Source organism: Pollachius pollachius, assembly GCF_949987615.1.
Source record: "Pollachius pollachius genome assembly, chromosome: 1".
Lineage (NCBI taxonomy): Eukaryota > Metazoa > Chordata > Actinopteri > Gadiformes > Gadidae > Pollachius > Pollachius pollachius.
This window is the reverse complement of record NC_136934.1, coordinates 9,432,710-9,450,839: the sequence shown is the minus strand read 5'-3', so window position 1 is coordinate 9,450,839 and position 18,130 is coordinate 9,432,710. Positions and strand designations below refer to the sequence as shown.

The following is an 18,130-nucleotide window of genomic DNA, read 5'->3' as shown; positions in this document are numbered from 1 at the left end:
GTTAACTCGTTATATTGCATTATACAAGACGTTCAAAGGTGGATGTCCTTAGGGGCTACATCGTTACGGTCTTATCTGTCAGCACCTTTTACGATGAGCCACTCCCACATTGTGAATTTGTGCGATTCCAAATTCTCCGCGCTCCTTGTACATTCTATTAGGCTAGTGACAATGCCCCCCAAATTCTGAGATACCCCTACCGGAGGTAGAACTAAACCCAACAATGTTTTTCCTCATCTCTAAGGTCTCCCATACATGAAAGTGATTCTTGGCTAAAATATTTTTACTGCTAAGATTGTGAAATTGACAGATATTGTTATATACCTCCAAACAAAAAAAGGCCTAAAATATAGCCTGTCCGTATGGGAGTTAAGACATATAAACTAATGCAGAATGATAACACAAGCTCTGAGAGCTTTGAGACTTGGCAAGTTTGTAGCCAGGGAGTCAATGCACCTACTGGAAAAAGCTGGATGTGAATATCTTGATGTATGAAGTAGATGGAGACCTATAAACACATACCTAAAATAAGCGGACAGTGAAAAAAAATATTTCTATGCAGAATGTTATCATTTACTTTGTAGTTGCTTTGCCAGGCATTATCATAGGAACACATAAGATGGCTTGTTGGAAAGATGGGATTGTGCTGAATCCAGCAATACCAAATATGTATATATGGTATGAACAATAAAGATGGTATGTCACTCAATGTATGAGGTGTCCAAAATGAAAGAAAATGAAACTCTGATATAAAAGTCCAAAGCTGCAAATTGCAAATTAAGTAAGAGGTTAGTGCTGCTCTATACTACACATTTAATAATGACACAAATAATATAGCACATTGTATATATACTGTATATATCTATACAGTTCATATGGAAACAAAGACTGAAATTGAAAGATGACACGTTTACAGTGACTACTTGTACTGTCCTCGAAACTCATAAAATGGCTTGCTGGAAGGTTGTCATTGCGCTAAATCCAGCCAACCAAATATAGAAATATAATATAAATATATTATATATATAATATAAAATAAACCATGCAACCATTCATAATTACATGTTTTAGCTGTCCCAAATGAAAGAACTCATTGCATTGCAATGTGCTGTAGTGTCCTATCTGAGGCGAGTCTAGTTATGGCTTAGGGCCTGGCAATAGCACACACAGGAGACCAGGAGTCAGGATTGCAGTTTGGCATTGATGAGCCTTTTAATAAAACTATTACTTAAACTATAACATTTCATTGTCACTCATCCACATCATCATCAGTGACAAAATGAGTCACATTTGGACAGTCTGGAAAAGAGCAAGAGCAAAACTCAGTGCAAGTCAATCCCACTGCAAGACACTACACGGCATTTGGTGGTATCATTGCATTTTCCATCTTTACAGTACATATGGGTGATGTCTCTGACTTCTTTAGGTGCTGGTTCCTTCTGGAACATCACAGGTTCAATGGACCCATCTTCTCTGAGCTTCCATCCTCTACCAACTGGGTTCCAGAGATGAGGCCTGGCCAGGTGGCTGTGACGCCACACTGCTGTTTGATACAAGGCTCTCAACACATGTTGCTGGAAGGCATCTTCTGTTGGAGGAAGATTTGCTGCAGATGCATCTGTGGTAGATGCAAGTGTGTACCTCAGCTCATCCAGATTGGTGCAAAGATGTCCATCCACCCTTTTCTTTTGGCCATACAGGAGCAGGGCATATTTTCTTGCCACAGGCAAAGCTTCTTGCAGGCTTCCAGAAAGTCCAAACTTAGTCATTTCCTTCAGCTCACTCAGATGGGACTTCAGTCTTGTGAAGGCAGTGGTCTTCCCAATTCTGTATAAGCTGCTTGTTGTATCGCAACCTGTGAGGGCATGGCATGCAGGCAAACAATCACAAAGAACCGGTCCAAGCTTCTGAGTGATTGAACAGACTGGGATGAATCTTTCCTTCAGGCCATGTCCAGAGTGCATGAAAACTGCAGAGGATCCAAACATTCCTTTGCTTGTATAGTAGATCAGCAAAACCAGCACATCTGTGTCATCACATTTGACTATTAGACGAGAATGTGACCTTGCAAGGTGTATTGCATGTAACACCAGTCTCGTATCTGCCTCCTCCTGGTCACTGTAAAGCTCTGTCAAATTGTCGATGCCTGACTTCCTAACCCTCTTTACTTCCTCACCATTATCAAATCCACCAGCCAAGATAACTGTGTTCTCTGAAGAGAGTCTCATCGGCCCAGTACTTGTGATGTAGTTACTCACAAAGCTACATAGAGCAGCCTTGTTTCCACTTATCTTAAGGTATTTCCTATAGTTTGGAACACTTGCTTGTCCTGTGATGATATGTGTTCGTGTGGTTTGAATGGTGCCTCTTCTTTGCCTCTCTAGATCTTTGACTGAGTGTTGATGGTCATATCTGTCAAACAGTACAACAACACAGCTGATGCCTTCCTTTCCCATTAACATTGTGATCTTTTTCCAGACACACTCGGCCAGGTCGTTGAATGTTGAAAGGCTGAATCATGGAGAGTCTGTATAAGAGCCATGCCATCGATGATGTATGCTGATGGTACGTCAACATTTGGCAGCTGCTGTGACTCTTCAACAACAGCCTCCAGTTTCTTGGCAAGGTCAGCTTTAGTTGTCTTCCTCATGCTTCCATCATCATAAAACAATGAGGGCGGGACAGCTGCGAGTTCATGAGACATCACAGTTTCCATGGACACCTCTCGCTGCTTGGAAACAGCCAGTAACCTTCGAAAGAGCACATCTGAGTCCATGTGAACCTGTCTAGACTGGACTCCAACTGATGTTTTCATATCCTTGAAGGTTGCACACTGGTTTCTTTTCTCAGGCTCCCAGAAGCTCTTTGTTCTTTTTGATTTTGCCAGACGTTCTTCAATAAAGACGGCATTCTGATTTGCACCATCTTGGAGGAAGCTTGAGAGCCCTTTTGCAACCTTCTCAGATGCAACCTGACCACTTGCAATATTGATCAATTCCTCAGGAATGCTTTCAAGATCAAAAGGATTCTGTCTCTGCTCCACAGCTTCCATTATCTTCTGTATGTCTCTCTCGTCTCTTTCCGTTCTGGATGCTCCATGCTCCTGGTGTACTTTTTGGCCCTTTGCATCAGTGTCACAAAGCTCTTTCATGGCATCCACATATGCTGTGGTCACATGTCTTGTCATCAGCCATCTTGTGAGAGCTCCCTTTCGCAATGTAAAACCAACAACTCCACCCTGACTCTTGCCTTCACGATTAATGGTTTGCTCCAGTGCCTGATCAGATGCCACACAGTTGAAGCTTCGATGCTCAGACCGGCGAACAACAAACCCACCTTGCTGCATGAATGTGTATGCTTCTGGTTGTTCATGTTCAAGAGCTTTCATTTCTGCAACATAGACAGGCATGTACTTGGAATAATTGGTCCGTCCAGCAGCTCTGAACCAAGGCATAACTTCACACATGCAATTCAGGTGAAGTTGAAAGTCAGCTTCGCGTTCTGAGCGAAGGATCCGTAGCAACAGATCAGCACCATTTAGGAACATTATCCAGTATCCAAATGTTGCTGATTGCTTAAATCCCTCATTTGTGAACTTCTGGATTTTCTTCTGAATCTCATGGAGTTCAGTCTCCACCTCACCGATGAACTGTTGAGCAGTGGCCTTGTCATTACCATGAAATGCATGCTGTACATCTCGTAGGAGTTGCTCTTGTTCTTCAGTCATTGCACATTGGCCTTGTTTTTCAAGCCATGATTGCATAGCTTTCCAGAAGAGCCTGAACAGAGCCTCAGAGGCTAGCTTTATGCTCCTTACTCCTCTTGCCAGCTGTTTCCCTTGAAGCATCTGTCGAGCTGTTCCCTCTGCATACACATCTGACTCAGTAAGTATGTCAAAGAGTCCACCATCGCCATACAGCTTTCCGATGCTTGCCAGGTAAGCCATAGTGATATGCATACCTCCCTTTCCTTGTAAAGGAAGTGGTTTGCTCCACATTATCTGTTGTGCTTTACTATAAATAGCAAGGTCTGCAGTCACAAGAATATGGTCCTGTCCCAGGTCTGCAGCAAGCTGTACAAGTCTTATCAAAGATGTATAGATGGTGGACAATTCTGAGGGTGATTCTCTTATGAAGGGCATGTAGAGTACACTGGCTACTGAACAAGCAGTGTCTGACGTGAAGGCATTGAATGCAGACCATGAAGGGACATGCTGCTGATTCTCAATTACATTTCGGGACAGCTTCCATACCAGATCTCTGTCTTCAGCTGCTTTAGAGACTGTTGTGTTTGTGTTTAGTAACTCAGGAAGTTCAGGTGGTTCTGGTCGCTTTGTTGATTTGATGTATCTGTCAATTGAAATGAGAGGATAATCTTGTGATCATATGCATTGAATATTATATCACTTTAAAACTTCACAGCATACATTCACTTCACTATTAAACATTTCATCCACCCATTATATTTTTAGCAGTGCATGTGAATAAGTGGATACCATAACATTAAAACATAAAAATAGATTTAAAAAAAATGTCAATGTCAAAAATAAGTACCTGTGAAGTGTATCTCCATTCAGGTCGAATGTGTTTAAGGTGGTGAGGGACCTCTCTGGAACCCGTGCTAGGCATGTATCTGCTGTGGAGACTTGGCCTCTTCGGAACACAACAGAAGCCATAGCATGAGTTGTATGCTTCCCATCCAGGGTATCTTCATTTTGGTCAAAGTTGTCGATGGCTGCATCAACAATTCCATGTTCAGCGACTCCAGTGAGGCCTTTTGGGATGTAGACACCTCTTTCTGTCCTTGATATCTGGTCTGCTCCCACAGATGTGAGGAAATGTCTAACCTCTGTATAGGAAACACAGTGCCCCATTGCATTGCATAATGATTGTAATGCAATGATTTACCTGTCAGTTTAGGAAAATATCCATGAAGACAATGATGTAGCTAGCTTCATCATTGGTCACATCAAAGGTCAAATCAAAGGTCACATCAAGGGGGTAGTGGGTTCTACTGCCCACTTCTGGTCTGGAGAGACCAAAGCTGCCAACATTATTTCCCATTATTCAGTAATTACTTGACTACAAAGAAATTCAAGTGGATGTAAATATTTTGATATGTGTTCTTTTCAATTATAACCTGATTCAATTGGATCTTTCTTTCTGTATGAACTATATAATACAATGTGCCATATTAAAAATATAATCATTAAATGTATTATAATATACAGCAGCACTTATCTCATGTAAGTTAATTTGCAGTATTATTGAATTTATCAACGTTCCTCTGACCACTGATATTGGGCATTGGACTGGTTTCATTTTCTTTCATTTTGGACACCTCATACATTGAGTGACATACCATTTTCATTGTTCATACCATATATAGATGTTTGGTATTGCTGGATTCAGCACAATCCCACCTTTCCAACAAGCCATCGTATGTGTTCCTATGATAATGCCTGGCAAAGCAACTACAAAGTAAATGATAACATTCTGCATAGAAATCATTTTTTTCACTGTCCGCTTATTTTAGGTATGTGTTTATAGGTCTCCATCTACTTCATGCATCAAGATATTCACATCCAGATTTTTCCAGTAGGTGAAGTGACTCCCTGGCTACAAACTTGCCAAGTCTCAAAGCTCTCAGAGCTTGTGTTATCATTCTGCATTAGTTTATATGTCTTAACTCCCATACGGACAGGCTATATTTTAGGCCTTTTTTTGTTTGGAGGTATATAACAATATCTGTCAATTTCACAATCTTAGCAGTAAAATATTTTAGCCAAGAATCACTTTCATGTATGGGAGACCTTAGAGATGAGGAAAAACATTGTTGGGTTTAGTTCTACCTCCGGTAGGGGTATCTCAAAAACTAAAGCCCTTTCTGACTGTTTGTCACTAGCCTATATGTCTTCAGGGCGGTCTGTCCCTTTTGGTCCTCCTCAGTCCACAGTTTGTCCCAGATTGGCTACCTACACCTCGTAGGTAGCCAATCTGGTGGGCATCACAATTACAAAATTCCCTTTTTTATTTCCATATAAAATGACACAATTTCCATTACAATTACACACGCAGATGTAATCCTAGCATTGAAAAAGGCATGCTTGTTAATCCGCCAGTACCCACAATCTTCAATCCAATGATCAAACAAGGCAAGATTTGAAAGTGATAAATATATCTACCAACTTATAGATACCAATGATAGACACTTACGAAGTTGGTACAGTGCTTAAAGGTTACATTAATAAAAATATATTTTCTCTTCTTTTTAAGTGCTACCCAATAATGTTAAGGCAATCAACATACACTACTTTTGCATCTTAATGATACAATTAAAGGATCAAAATACATAACCAGCAAAAAATAAAGCGATATATGCGTCTGTTGACTCTGCCATATGCGTGTAGCAGTATCACTGTATTATCCTACCACACATCATGCACCTCACTACTACTACTACTACTACTGATCTACGTCTGTTAGTGCCTTGTGCCTCAGGTACCACTCCAGACAGTGGATGGCTATCGGGTCAGCTGCCAGGTCAAACTTATTTGCGAAAAAGTGATGCTGTTCCAGAAGCCACTGCAGGTCCCCGACGCCGTACACGCACACGGACCGAACGTGGTGTCCGCTACACACAGGGTAGACCGGCCCCTCGTGCCACTGCCACTTGACCAATCGTGCTCTGGCATTCATGTCGGTCAAGTCATACTTGGCATCGGATGGTGTGGAACCGGGAACACCGGGCATGCGTTGGATGGTGGCCCAGATGAACTCGTCGGGGCTGTACGTGTCCTTGGCCCACTCGATCAGCTGCTGCACTCGCTGGTCCTGCAGCACGCTCTGGACATAGCCGCGGCTAGCCAGCATGTAAGCGTTACCCGACAGCATGGGAAGGTTGAAGGGTGGTGGCGCTTTTTTTTCTCCTGTGGCCTGTGGTGAATGAAATTTTTTCTCTTAGGGCCATAATAAAAGGACACACACACACAACAAAATAATGAATAAGTAATATGGTGCCGTAAAAGACCAGTCTGAAAGGCTACCCATGTGAGAAATGTGTATACTTCAGTGTATTACAAATATAATCGAATAACACAAATGAAATTACAAGTATACTTTGACTTTTTGGGCTTAATTTAAAGTATATTCATAATATACTTTTAAAAAGTGTATTTTCTTCATTTTAGGCTGTATTTCAGTAAAAAAAAAAGTACTCTATGTACTCCATCACCCTATGTATGTCAGCTTCAGAACAACTCTTTAACATTAGTACAGGTTCTTTAGGGCTGGTTATTGGTACTAAGGTATCGCCGAAACAACTATCGACCGCAAGTATGTTTGAACTCCGTTCAAACATACTTGCATTCTATACTTTTTAATTACTTTCTACTTTTTAATGCTTTTGCTCGCAGCGAATCACCAACAGCGTTCTTCAATTTAATGCGCCGTGATTGGCCCATTACCGCAGCAGCTACAACCCATACAGTCTGTGGATAGTTAGTTAGGTGTCAAACGGAGTTGGGCTAGGTACAGAATAGATGGCCTAGTGTGAGTGCGCGGTGAGCACGGCGTGTCTGACGGAGCTGACTGTTCAGCCTGCCGGGACGCGACGCCACCAAGGCGGTCAAAAGTATGATTACACTACACACCTGTGGCTTCTGATAAAAAATAATTTCGGGAGGATTATAATGCTTTTATAATCCCATATAAAAAGTTACATGAATCAAGTACCTCATTAAGCATGGAGGAACCCAAAGGGCGGGACGCTGCACCGTGTTCACAAGGCCAAGATGGGCCAGCGTCTCCTCAGGAGGCCGCGCCACAACCGGCAATTACTTCAGGTAAAATAATCGGTTACTTGGCTAACATTACTCATCTCTAGTGTGTTACAATTGTGCCAGGATTTCATTGAAACACAAAATCGTGTTTGGTATGCTCTAGTAGGCCGTTTGTGTGCTAGGTTTCACAATAACTTTACCTTATTGTTTAAAATGTTTCAAATGTTCCAGTTTCGGTGCCCCCTCCTACATAGGAAGGGGGCACAGTTGAATATTACCTCCCACTTCCCCACCCGACGAGCGCTGGGCGGAGATGTTCGCGCATTTCAGAATCAGGGATGTTCTATACAAAAAAATATGTCTAAATTGTCAGTTTGCCATGTGACTTTCTGGCGGCAGTCCGTCAGCTCCGGTGGGGTTGCTTCGGCGGCAGTCCGGCAGCTCCGGCGGAGAAAGGGATTGTACTCCTGGAGCTGAGCTGCCGAGCTGCCACCGAGCCCCCCCTGCTGGAGCTGCGGCGGCATTCCGGAGGAGGAGACATGGAGGAGAAAGGGATTGCACTCCCGGAGCTGAGCTGCCAGACAGTCTGGCAGCTCCGGCGGGTGTACTCCGGGAGCTGAACTGCCACCGAAGCTTCGGCGGCAGTCCGGAGGAGGAGACATGGAGGAGAAAGGGATTGCACTCCCGGAGCTGAGCTGCCAGACAGTCTGGCAGCTCCGGCGGGTGTACTCAGGGAGCTGAACTGCCACCGAAGCTTCGGCGGCAGTCCGGAGGAGGAGACATGGAGGAGAAAGAGATTGTACTCCCGGAGCAGCTGGCAGCTCCGGTGGGTGTACTCCAGGAGCTGAACTGCCGCCCGGCAGCTCAGCTCCGGGAATACAATCCCTTTCTCCTCCATGTCTCCTCCTCCGGCTGTCCGGCAGCTCCGGCGGGGGAACTTCGGCGGCAGTCCGGCAACTCAGCTCCCGGAGTACAATCCCTTTCTCTTCCATGTCGCGGTTCAATATGGACTTCGGAGAGTCAAGGCCAAAGTTCCTTTCGCCCAATTCTTCTCAACCATGGCCGAGATAACCCCACTACGAGCCATCACTTGATGTGGAAGTCCCAGAGACGTCAGACACAGTCTTTATGATTCATAATATCATCCGAGGCGCACATAGCTTTTGGCCGTGATATTATATATAATATTATATAAATACCTATATATTATTATTACTATTATATTATATAGATATAGAGCTCAAGAGGGATATTCCATCAACCAAGCTAAAGGCAAAGCCGGGCTTATTTCGCTTAGCCTCGCTACTTTAAGCTAGAGTTGCGTTCCATTAACGTGACTTAAGGGAATTTCCACTAAGTAACCATGGCAATTTTTCCGACCAAACTAACCTGGTCGGTACCAGGCTAACTGTCAGGCTTACTTGATCGGTGTTTCAGAAAAGTCCATCTGTCTGAAACAAGTGTACAATCAGGAGGTTCTGCCAAGCCTAGTCCTTACGATTTTGTCATAAATTTACATATATGAAGTACAAACAGCCTATATTTTCACTAAGGATCTAAGATTAAATTATGCAAATAAAATAATTAAATGAATTGCTATCTATTTTTATCGAGGATATTTTCTCAACACATTTTTAGACAAATATATGTATTCTATCAAAATCAGGAACCAGCAGTTGCGTTAGTGGTTTAGCATTAGCCCTGTAGTACGGGCGACCCGAGTTCGCGTTTTGAGTGCGTCATTGAATTCTTGGCGTTGGCTTACTTTTGTAATTCCCTTTATATCAGAGAAATTAGGCCTAACATTTGACTTTTTATATAATAAATATGTCTTACAATATCCCTAGAATCCAAATCTAACTTGCAAAAACCCATGGTAAAGTTAATAATAATATTAATGTTACTGATAGTGATGCCTTTTTCACTATGACAAAGACAATGCTGCATGGGAAATCTTCAGCCACATAAATTCCATTCAGGTGAGTTTCTCGGCAGGCAGCCGAGACCACCTCTGTTGAGATAAATACTATGGTTAGTCAATTAGGTATATTCAAAGAAATGGAAAATAAAAATGCATGAAAAGTTCAAAAAAAAAAAAAACAGCTTCAAAAACATGTTTTCTGGAACTCATACTATGTTTACTTTTTGGGAAAACACCATAATATGTCTCCTATAATGCTTCTGTTATTCTTTTAGAAAGCTTGCTGTACCATTCAATTGACCCGTGTGAAGCCGCAGACGCAACTTCTGGGTTGCCGGCTTGGTTTGTTTGGTTTGGTTAGCAGGACGCTTAGCGTCGACCTGCTATCTCGGTTTGTATCTTTGATTGTATCTATTTTCCGGTATTTATATCTGTAACATGTACTGCATACTCTGTATTGTATTCTCTGTTTCCTCTTTGGAGTTCCGTCTGCATCAACCATGGTAAGCATGGATTCCGGTTGCTCTTGTTCCGCCTTTCTCATGGATGAGATAGCTCTGTTAGAGAGACGTATGTGTCAGTTGGAGGATGAAAGGGTAGCGAGCATAAAGAAGACAGATGCTCCAGAAAGTACAGAGAAGAGACCCGCCAGGCGGACTCGTAGAGCTAACGCTATCGTTAGCAGTGACTCCGCCAAGGCAATCCTGTCGGCAGCGCCACTTGCGAGGCAGGCTGCTGTCAGTAGCCTGCCTCGCAAGTCTTTTTCGGGGGTAAGCGACTCTGCTACACGTAAAGTTAGACTACACTCGCCAGCAAAAATGATTTGCCGACCCGGGGCCAGGACTCCCGACATTGAAGGTAATCTTAGGGTGCTGGCATGCGGTCAGACCACATACGGAGACAACATTGAAGTTCATGTCGGCACCAATGATAAGGACGAGGCAAACTGAGGTCACAAAAAGCAACATTGCTAGTCTTTGTGACTTTACCAGAAAGATGTGTCGGCATCGATTAATCCTCTCTGGCCCTCTACCCGATAAGGGTAATGATGAGCGCTATAGTAGATTATTGTCTCTAAATCGCTGGCTGGCACGATATAGTTCAGAGCAGGGCTTTGGTTTCATAGATAACTGGCCCTCCTTGTTGGGCCGCCCTGGTGTGCTCATGAGAGACGGCCTACACCCTACTGGGTTAGGCGCCTCAATTATGTCAAAAATAGATGAAAAGATGTCTTAGCCAGGCGTGACTAATCCACTCGCAATACGCTGGGTTGCAGGAATTTGGCAAACCTGCTAGCAACAGGTTAGCTGAACCAGTTTATCAGGAAGATGTATCTATTGCACCAATCTTTTGGTGCAATAGATGTTAACCAGACACCAATCTTTTGGTGCAATAGATGTTAACCAATAGTGTTAACCAGACTCCCTCTGAAAATAACGCTGTACCTATATGTACGGTGGTGCGGCCTCGCACTGTCTCGAGGTGTAAAACCCGCAGGCGAGAGCCGCGACCAGTATGTCGAAATCGCACCATCCCCTTGATCGCTTCAGAGCTGAGCGTTAACCGGACTCCCTCTGAAAATAATGAAATGGAAGCACTCAGAATAGGGTTCATGAGGTCGCTTTCATCTAAGGCGCTCTTGGTCCATGATCTAATTGTTGATAATAAGATCGACATACTGGGCCTTTGTGAAACCTGGATAAAACCAGATGAGTTTTTAGCCCTAAACGAAGCTACTCCCCCGAATTACGTTAGCGCCCAAGTATCTAGAGAAATTAAGAAAGGTGGTGGTGTAGCCCTGATATCTAATTCTAAGCTTAATTTAAAGCCAAAGAATAGATATATATTCAGATCCTTTGAGGTGCTTGCGTTCTGCTCCTCAGCTCCCCGACAAGCGAAACGAGTTCCAGACTCTTTCGTTTTAGATGTCTGCCCAGTAGGATGGGGAACTCTGACGCAACTCTCCTGGAGTTCAAGGCAATTCCTCTGGTGGAACTTGAAAAGGTGATAAAAGCATGGAAATCAACAACTTGTATGTTGGATCCTCTCCCTTCCAAGGTTCTCAAAGAACTTCTTCCCACTGTGGGGCCTGCAATCCTCTTGCTTATGAATCTCTCGCTTTCAACAGGAATTGTTCCCTCCAATTTCAAGGCTGTGGTGATAAAACCGCTACTCAAAAAGCCTGGCCTAGACCCTGAATCAGGAACTATCGGCCTATATCGAACCTGCCCTTCCTGTCCAAGGTAAAGGAAAGGTTTGTAGCAAAGAAAATCGTTGATTATCCTCACACATCCTCACAGATAGAACCCAATTCGTGCTCCATGAGGGTTCAGAATCAAAACACTGCAAACTACGCTTTGGCGTACCACAAGGGTCGGTCCTTGGTCCATTACTTTTTGCAATCTACATGCTTCCCTTGGGCGACGTTATCCGCAGCTTCGGAATTAGTTTCCACTGCTACGCGGATGAAACCCAGCTCTTCATTCCTGTAGATTCAGGGAACTCGGCCCAGATCCAGAGGGTTAAGTCCTGTCTGGCTGCGGTGAAGGGCTGGATGTCACAAAACTTCCTACAGCTTAACACTGGGAAGACAGAGCTGATAATTATCGGCTCGAAGCGGGACCGGAGAGAGTTTTTCAGGATGTCTCACTGTGGTTGGATGGCCTCGCCATCCCACAGAGTGCATCTGTCAAGAATCTTGGTGTCCTGTTCGACCCTCAACTGTGCTTTAACCTACATGTTAGAAGTATAACTAGAATTGCCTTTTTCCATCTGAGAAACATTGCAAGAATCAGACCAATGTTATCTGCAGCGGATGCAGAGACACTGATTCATGCATTTGTTTCATCAAGACTGGATTATTGCAATGCACTGTTCTCGGGACTACAAAAATCCACCACAAAAAGTCTACAGCTTGTACAGAATGCTGCAGCTAGACTGCTGACCAGAATGAGAAGGTTTGATCATATCGCGCCTATTCTCGCCTCTCTGCACTGGCTACCAATAACTTTCAGATCGGACTTTAAGGTGCTACTGCTAACCTATAAAGCCTTGCATGGATCTTCTCCATCCTACCTGAAGGACCTGATCATTCCTTATAGTCCTTCTCGGTCCCTCCGGTCTTCGGGAGCTGGCCTTCTTTCACTGCCGAAGGTTAAAAAGAAATCGGCTGGACAGAGAGCGTTTGCCTATCGAGCCCCCTTCCTATGGAATAGGCTGCCACAAGTGATCAGGGAAGCTGACTCTGTGGAGCTATTCAAAGGAAAGCTCAAAACGCACCTCTACGATCTTGCATTTGGAACATAGGAGTATGAAAACGACAGATGCAAAGTGAAGACCACTCTGTTTGTTTGTGCTTTTGTTAATACAGTATACATTCCCACTATGTACTGTTCCGTTCTAATTCACTATTCTGTCTGTTCTAGCGTGTTGCGGTGACTGGACTGGATGCCTGGACTCTCCTCATGGCCAACCGGCCAGCACCACATCACCATTTTAACATGATGTGCATGTATTTACCTGTATGTCAATTATGCCACCCATTGCACTCCTGACCATCCCTGGAAGAAGGGACCCCCTACTATGCGTTTCTTCTCAAGATTTCTTCCTTGCTAATTTCAATGGAGTTTTTTCTTGCTCTTGTGGGGGCTTGAGTAAAGGGGGGTGTCATAAATATTTGGCCTGTTAAGACCTTTGAGACTGTAATGGTGATTAAGGGCTATACAAATAAAATTGAATTGAATTGAAGATACCCAGGGGAAAAAATATTATGCTTCATGATACTTTTAAAGGATGTATTAAGTACACTTTTAGTATGTCACCGTACTTATTTCGTCGCAATCAAGTATACTTAAGTGTACTCAATTAGTCTATAAGTAAGTAACTTTACGTGGAAATAGTATGCTAAATTGGCACAACTTTTGACAAACTTTTAAGTGTACTAAAGTACACCAGTGAAAAGTATGATTTCTAGCATTCAAAACACACTTGCAGTACAATTGCATTATATCACCAGTGTGTTTGAAATAAACTTTAAAAGGCAATACAGTTCAATTGATAGTATTATAGAAGTGTATTTTGAACACACTTTTTTTTAAATTTGTTTTTACGTTGATACTTTCATAGACTGCTGTGAATAGGCATGTCTGCCTCTGCACTGGGGGAGCTCTTTACTGGCACTGACCTAGCCCTTGACTGATCAGAGAAGGCACGGACAGAGCCTGATGACTACAGAGGTCTACCTGCAGAGCGGCCCTCCATCAATCCTTCTGGGTGGTGGTACGAGAGGAGAGGGACCTTCCCTATCTTGTTTGACCTGGCCAGTATTTATAAATCTGCCAAGGCATCCTCCACTCCAGCGGATCGAATATGTTCAACTCCAGGAAATAGCATGCCTTGCCCCAGAAAAGGAAAAACAAATACTCAATGCTATACCTAGACAGCATTGAGTATGTGTTTTATGAATGACAATGGAAAGATACAGCTATACACACTATGAGGGGGAAGAGTAAAACAAAGATTCATGTAGGGGAGAGGAAGTACAGGTATTTACATTTAGGGTGCTGGATATCAGGCTAGCATAAGGTAACACCAACATACTGCTCAGCTTCAAAGCAAGCATCAACAAGTCACAAATGGTTAACTAATAACAATAACCTTAAGTTGTCCGTCCATGATGTGGTGAGCAGACTCTATCCTCCAACGCTTCCCGCCCGGCATTTGCTCCGTCTCCATGCTGTTGGCACCCTTCAGCATTTTCAGGATCCTCACCATCTCCAGGTTGGTTTTCAAGGGGAAGTCCTGACCACACAGATTTATGAAATACTTCCATTTGGTGCTGACATTGAACAGGTCAGCCATGCAGTTGATATCCGCTTGCACTCTTGGCCAGCCGGCATAGACCACGTCCACGGGTCGGCTGACCATGAAGACGTTAGGGAAACAGAAAGCGATGCTCATGACAGCTTCCAGGAACGCCAAGTCAGCATTCTTGTCCACATGGACACAGTAAAGGTTTTGAGGTGCGTATATTGCTCGCAACAGGTGTTCAAAGTTCTGGATCTGTACAAATAGCCAGCAAAATGAAAAAATGTAATTATATTCATAGATTTAGGCTTGAAGTATATCATGAATATGCCATCATATGTTACCTTATGGTGGACAACAATAGAATAAGCCAAGGGGAAATCCTCCTCTTCCTTGCTTAGAGGAAACATTATGTACTTCTTACTTGTCTGGAAGTTTCTGTAAATCAAAAATCAATATGAGCCACAAAACACTTCTTGTCTATACAGTTCATTAAAAGTTTGTAATATTCAGGGATACTTGCCCACCTGCAATTCACGGTGCCATTAATGTAATTATCCTCCGTTCTAAGGACCTTCTTTCGGAAATCCTTGGAGATGCTCAATAGTTTGGCATTCTCCATGCAATCAATATCGCCCTGCAAGAGGGACGAGCAGTTACATGCATCCTCTACATTCCCTTCATACTCTTTGTAATCCAGCCACCTGTTGCTCCAGTTTAAGTAAGGGTCCAATTCATTCTCTATAGGAAGGATCACAAAGACCACAGTCCACATCAGTGCAACTATAGCAATGACTCTGAGAATGATGTTGGTGCGGCTGCAACCTCGCCCTAGCCTTGTAAACAATGCCATTTCCACAAGGAGAGTTCACGTATTATCCAGGATGTTTGTAGAAATGTCCAGACAATGAAGACCCGGGAATCTAGTAACGATATCCCTTTCTCCCTTTCTATCTGTTGAACATAAGATAAGCACATGATCATGTTATTGTGGAGTGTGTTGTGGTTGAAGGCTGCATTGACTTATCAATGCACACATGATACACCAGCCATCAACAACAGAAACTCTTTTCCAATATTGGTTTTGCTAGCAAAGCGGCCTGTCTAAAGGCCACAATGCGCCTAGGTGACTTTCACTGGGCTCCTCCGGACAAGGACACAAAAAAATAGGTTAAATGGCACATGATTCCAATATATTCTAAATCAACACACAATTTCCTCCAGCTAATTAAAAGTTAAAGCTTGAATAATATTTTTTGTTACCATGGTCAAAAATGGTTGAATTAAATTAATGAAAAGCACAATAAAACTATAATTTCCCTTTCAGAATGGGTCAGCAGTTCAGTGGGAAACAAAACCTGTCTCGATTACTCACTCAGTGTGCTTACATGACACCCGAATTATTGGGTTAGTCGACTAAAGACAGACAAGTACAACATGTACTTGCCTAATACTATTAGAAACAGACCACAATTTCGGGAGCGCTAAACAATGCCGCCTCACTATCAGGGAACCTGATATTTTTGGTTTTGTCCAACAGGATACCAAACCTTCCTGCAGGAAGGTTGCGTATGAATCAGGAAAGACTAGATTCATAGATACTTCCTTAAAGTTGTTCCTCACCTATCAAATGATGTGTTTGTGTTTGTTTTAAAACTTCAATGTGACTATTCGTAACACTTGGTCAAAGGTCAGTTTTATTTGTTTAATGTACCAGGGCACTGTTGTAGACTTGGCTTCACTATTTGAATGTCAAATATTTAATTACATTTGAGGGTGGCATGTTTGTCCTATGTTGCCTGTGTAACAAAAGATTGTTGCCACCTATGTGTTACACAAGAAGTTAGGCCTGCAAAAGTAATAGCGTCACATCGCCTTGCTTTTAATATTAGGCTTACAACAACCGGTTTTATTTCTTAAATGTAGCCTAAGTAAAATTAAAAGAACAAAACATAAAAAAATCTAGGATATCACCCACAGCAGTGGGACAACAACAATGATCTGTCTCAAATGTTTCTGCCTCCAAAATGCATTTACTGCAGAAATGCATTGAGTGCTGTGGTGCAAAGTGAGGTTGACCTTCAGAAATGTTGAGTGGCTTAAATTAAGTGAAAAGATTTGAAGCGTTCAAAAGTTTTAGAGAGAGTGCGTACTACAGTGAGAGTTTCAATGCGCGCTATCAATTAATCGCCTGTCTTCTCCCATGTCCGTTCCATTTGGGAACATGTTTGGTAAACATGTTTTATTTTACTTGTTTCATATAATTGAATTAATTAAGGGCGCCACCAGAGGTTGCTTCAACACGTTTGCTAGGTCGCCTATGCCGATCGCCGATCAGTTTGTCGTTGCATTTTATTTATAACCAGTCGTGGGGCCACAGGCCCGCTCGGGGCCCCAAACAATTGCTTGGTTTGCTTGCCTTTTCGCGACGGGCCTGCACAAAATGATAAGGCTCATACTGTTTAGTATGAGCCTTTTCATTCTGTGCAGGCCCGTCAAGAAGAAACGTGAGATTCCACCGGGCTCATACTGTTTAGTACGTACTGCGACGGGATGATAAGGCTCATACTGTTTAGTATGAGCCTTTTCATTCTGTGCAGGCCCGTCGCAGTACGTACTAAACAGTATGAGCCCGGTGGAATCTCACGTTTCTTCTGAAATATCGATGGTGTATATAGCATAACGTAGAATTGCTTATTTCTTCGTGTCCGGTGGATGCTCAATTTAGTTTTTAAGTAGCGTTTATGGAAGTAGACATCAGCAATGGATGTGGAACTTCAAACCACATCCTTGTTCTCAAAAACGTGTCTCAAAGAAGATGTGTCTGTCCCTTTAAAGTAGCGTGTATACCCAAGTTTAAAAACGGTAGGCCTAAAAGACAAGACCATTCAAGAAAGAAAGTATCCATAGGGACCCATTGTAGATATAATCGGTCGCCACACAAACGATTGACTTTAAATTATACAATGTTTTTGTTTTGTTTAAGTTAAATATTTAAAAAAGGAAACATAATTTAAAAAACTGAATGAATAGTGCTAATGTAACGGTGTTACATCCTTTACACTGATTCAAGGCAAATACATTTTAAAAGTGGAATTGAGTCTCTAGGTGCAACACTGTTAAAGTAGTGTGTTAGCCTACCAAAGTTTGCAGAGGAAAACACAGAAAGAAAGAATACAGCCTAAGAATTACAACAGTTGAGGAATAGAAAATAAAAAATATAAGGCATATATTTTCTATCATTATTTTGTGCCGATCTCACCTTATTTCGATGGTGTGAGGCTTCTGTCCTATAACCAAATGATCATTCATGCCTCATTTCAGTTCACGCAACTGGTGTCAGTCCGTAATTTCCTTGTGTCGCCTGTTACCTTGACTAAGGGGTTGGGCCATATCTAACCATGTCGGACTACCAAAGGGATGTGGATTTCATCTTGGTTAACCGCATGTTCTCTCCCTACAACGTCAGTTCCAAGAACCAAATGCAAGTATAAATTGTGTGTTTAAAATGAAAATATATATATATTTTTTTTTCTAGTCCATGCTGCGAAAATAAAAATGCTTTCGGGCAAATAAGAAATTGATATTCGTACATCCCTCCATCCATGGTTTGTAGCCATGGC

General features: G+C 42.7%; 1 protein-coding gene across 1 annotated transcript; it reads right to left on the bottom strand.

Moving 5' to 3' along the window:
- Positions 1-1,313: 1,313 nt before the first annotated feature.
- On the bottom strand, positions 1,314-17,880 carry LOC307079933 (beta-1,3-galactosyl-O-glycosyl-glycoprotein beta-1,6-N-acetylglucosaminyltransferase-like). The gene is made up of 6 exons (XM_079742458.1): positions 17,770-17,880; positions 15,035-15,461; positions 14,852-14,945; positions 14,358-14,762; positions 4,554-6,935; positions 1,314-4,349 (listed from the first exon to the last, which is right to left on the bottom strand). Exons 2-5 carry the CDS (start codon positions 15,358-15,360, stop codon positions 6,465-6,467), a joined length of 1,296 nt encoding a protein of 431 aa, XP_079598584.1. The 5' UTR covers positions 15,361-15,461; positions 17,770-17,880; the 3' UTR covers positions 1,314-4,349; positions 4,554-6,464.
- Between the last annotated feature and the right edge of the window lie 250 nt (positions 17,881-18,130).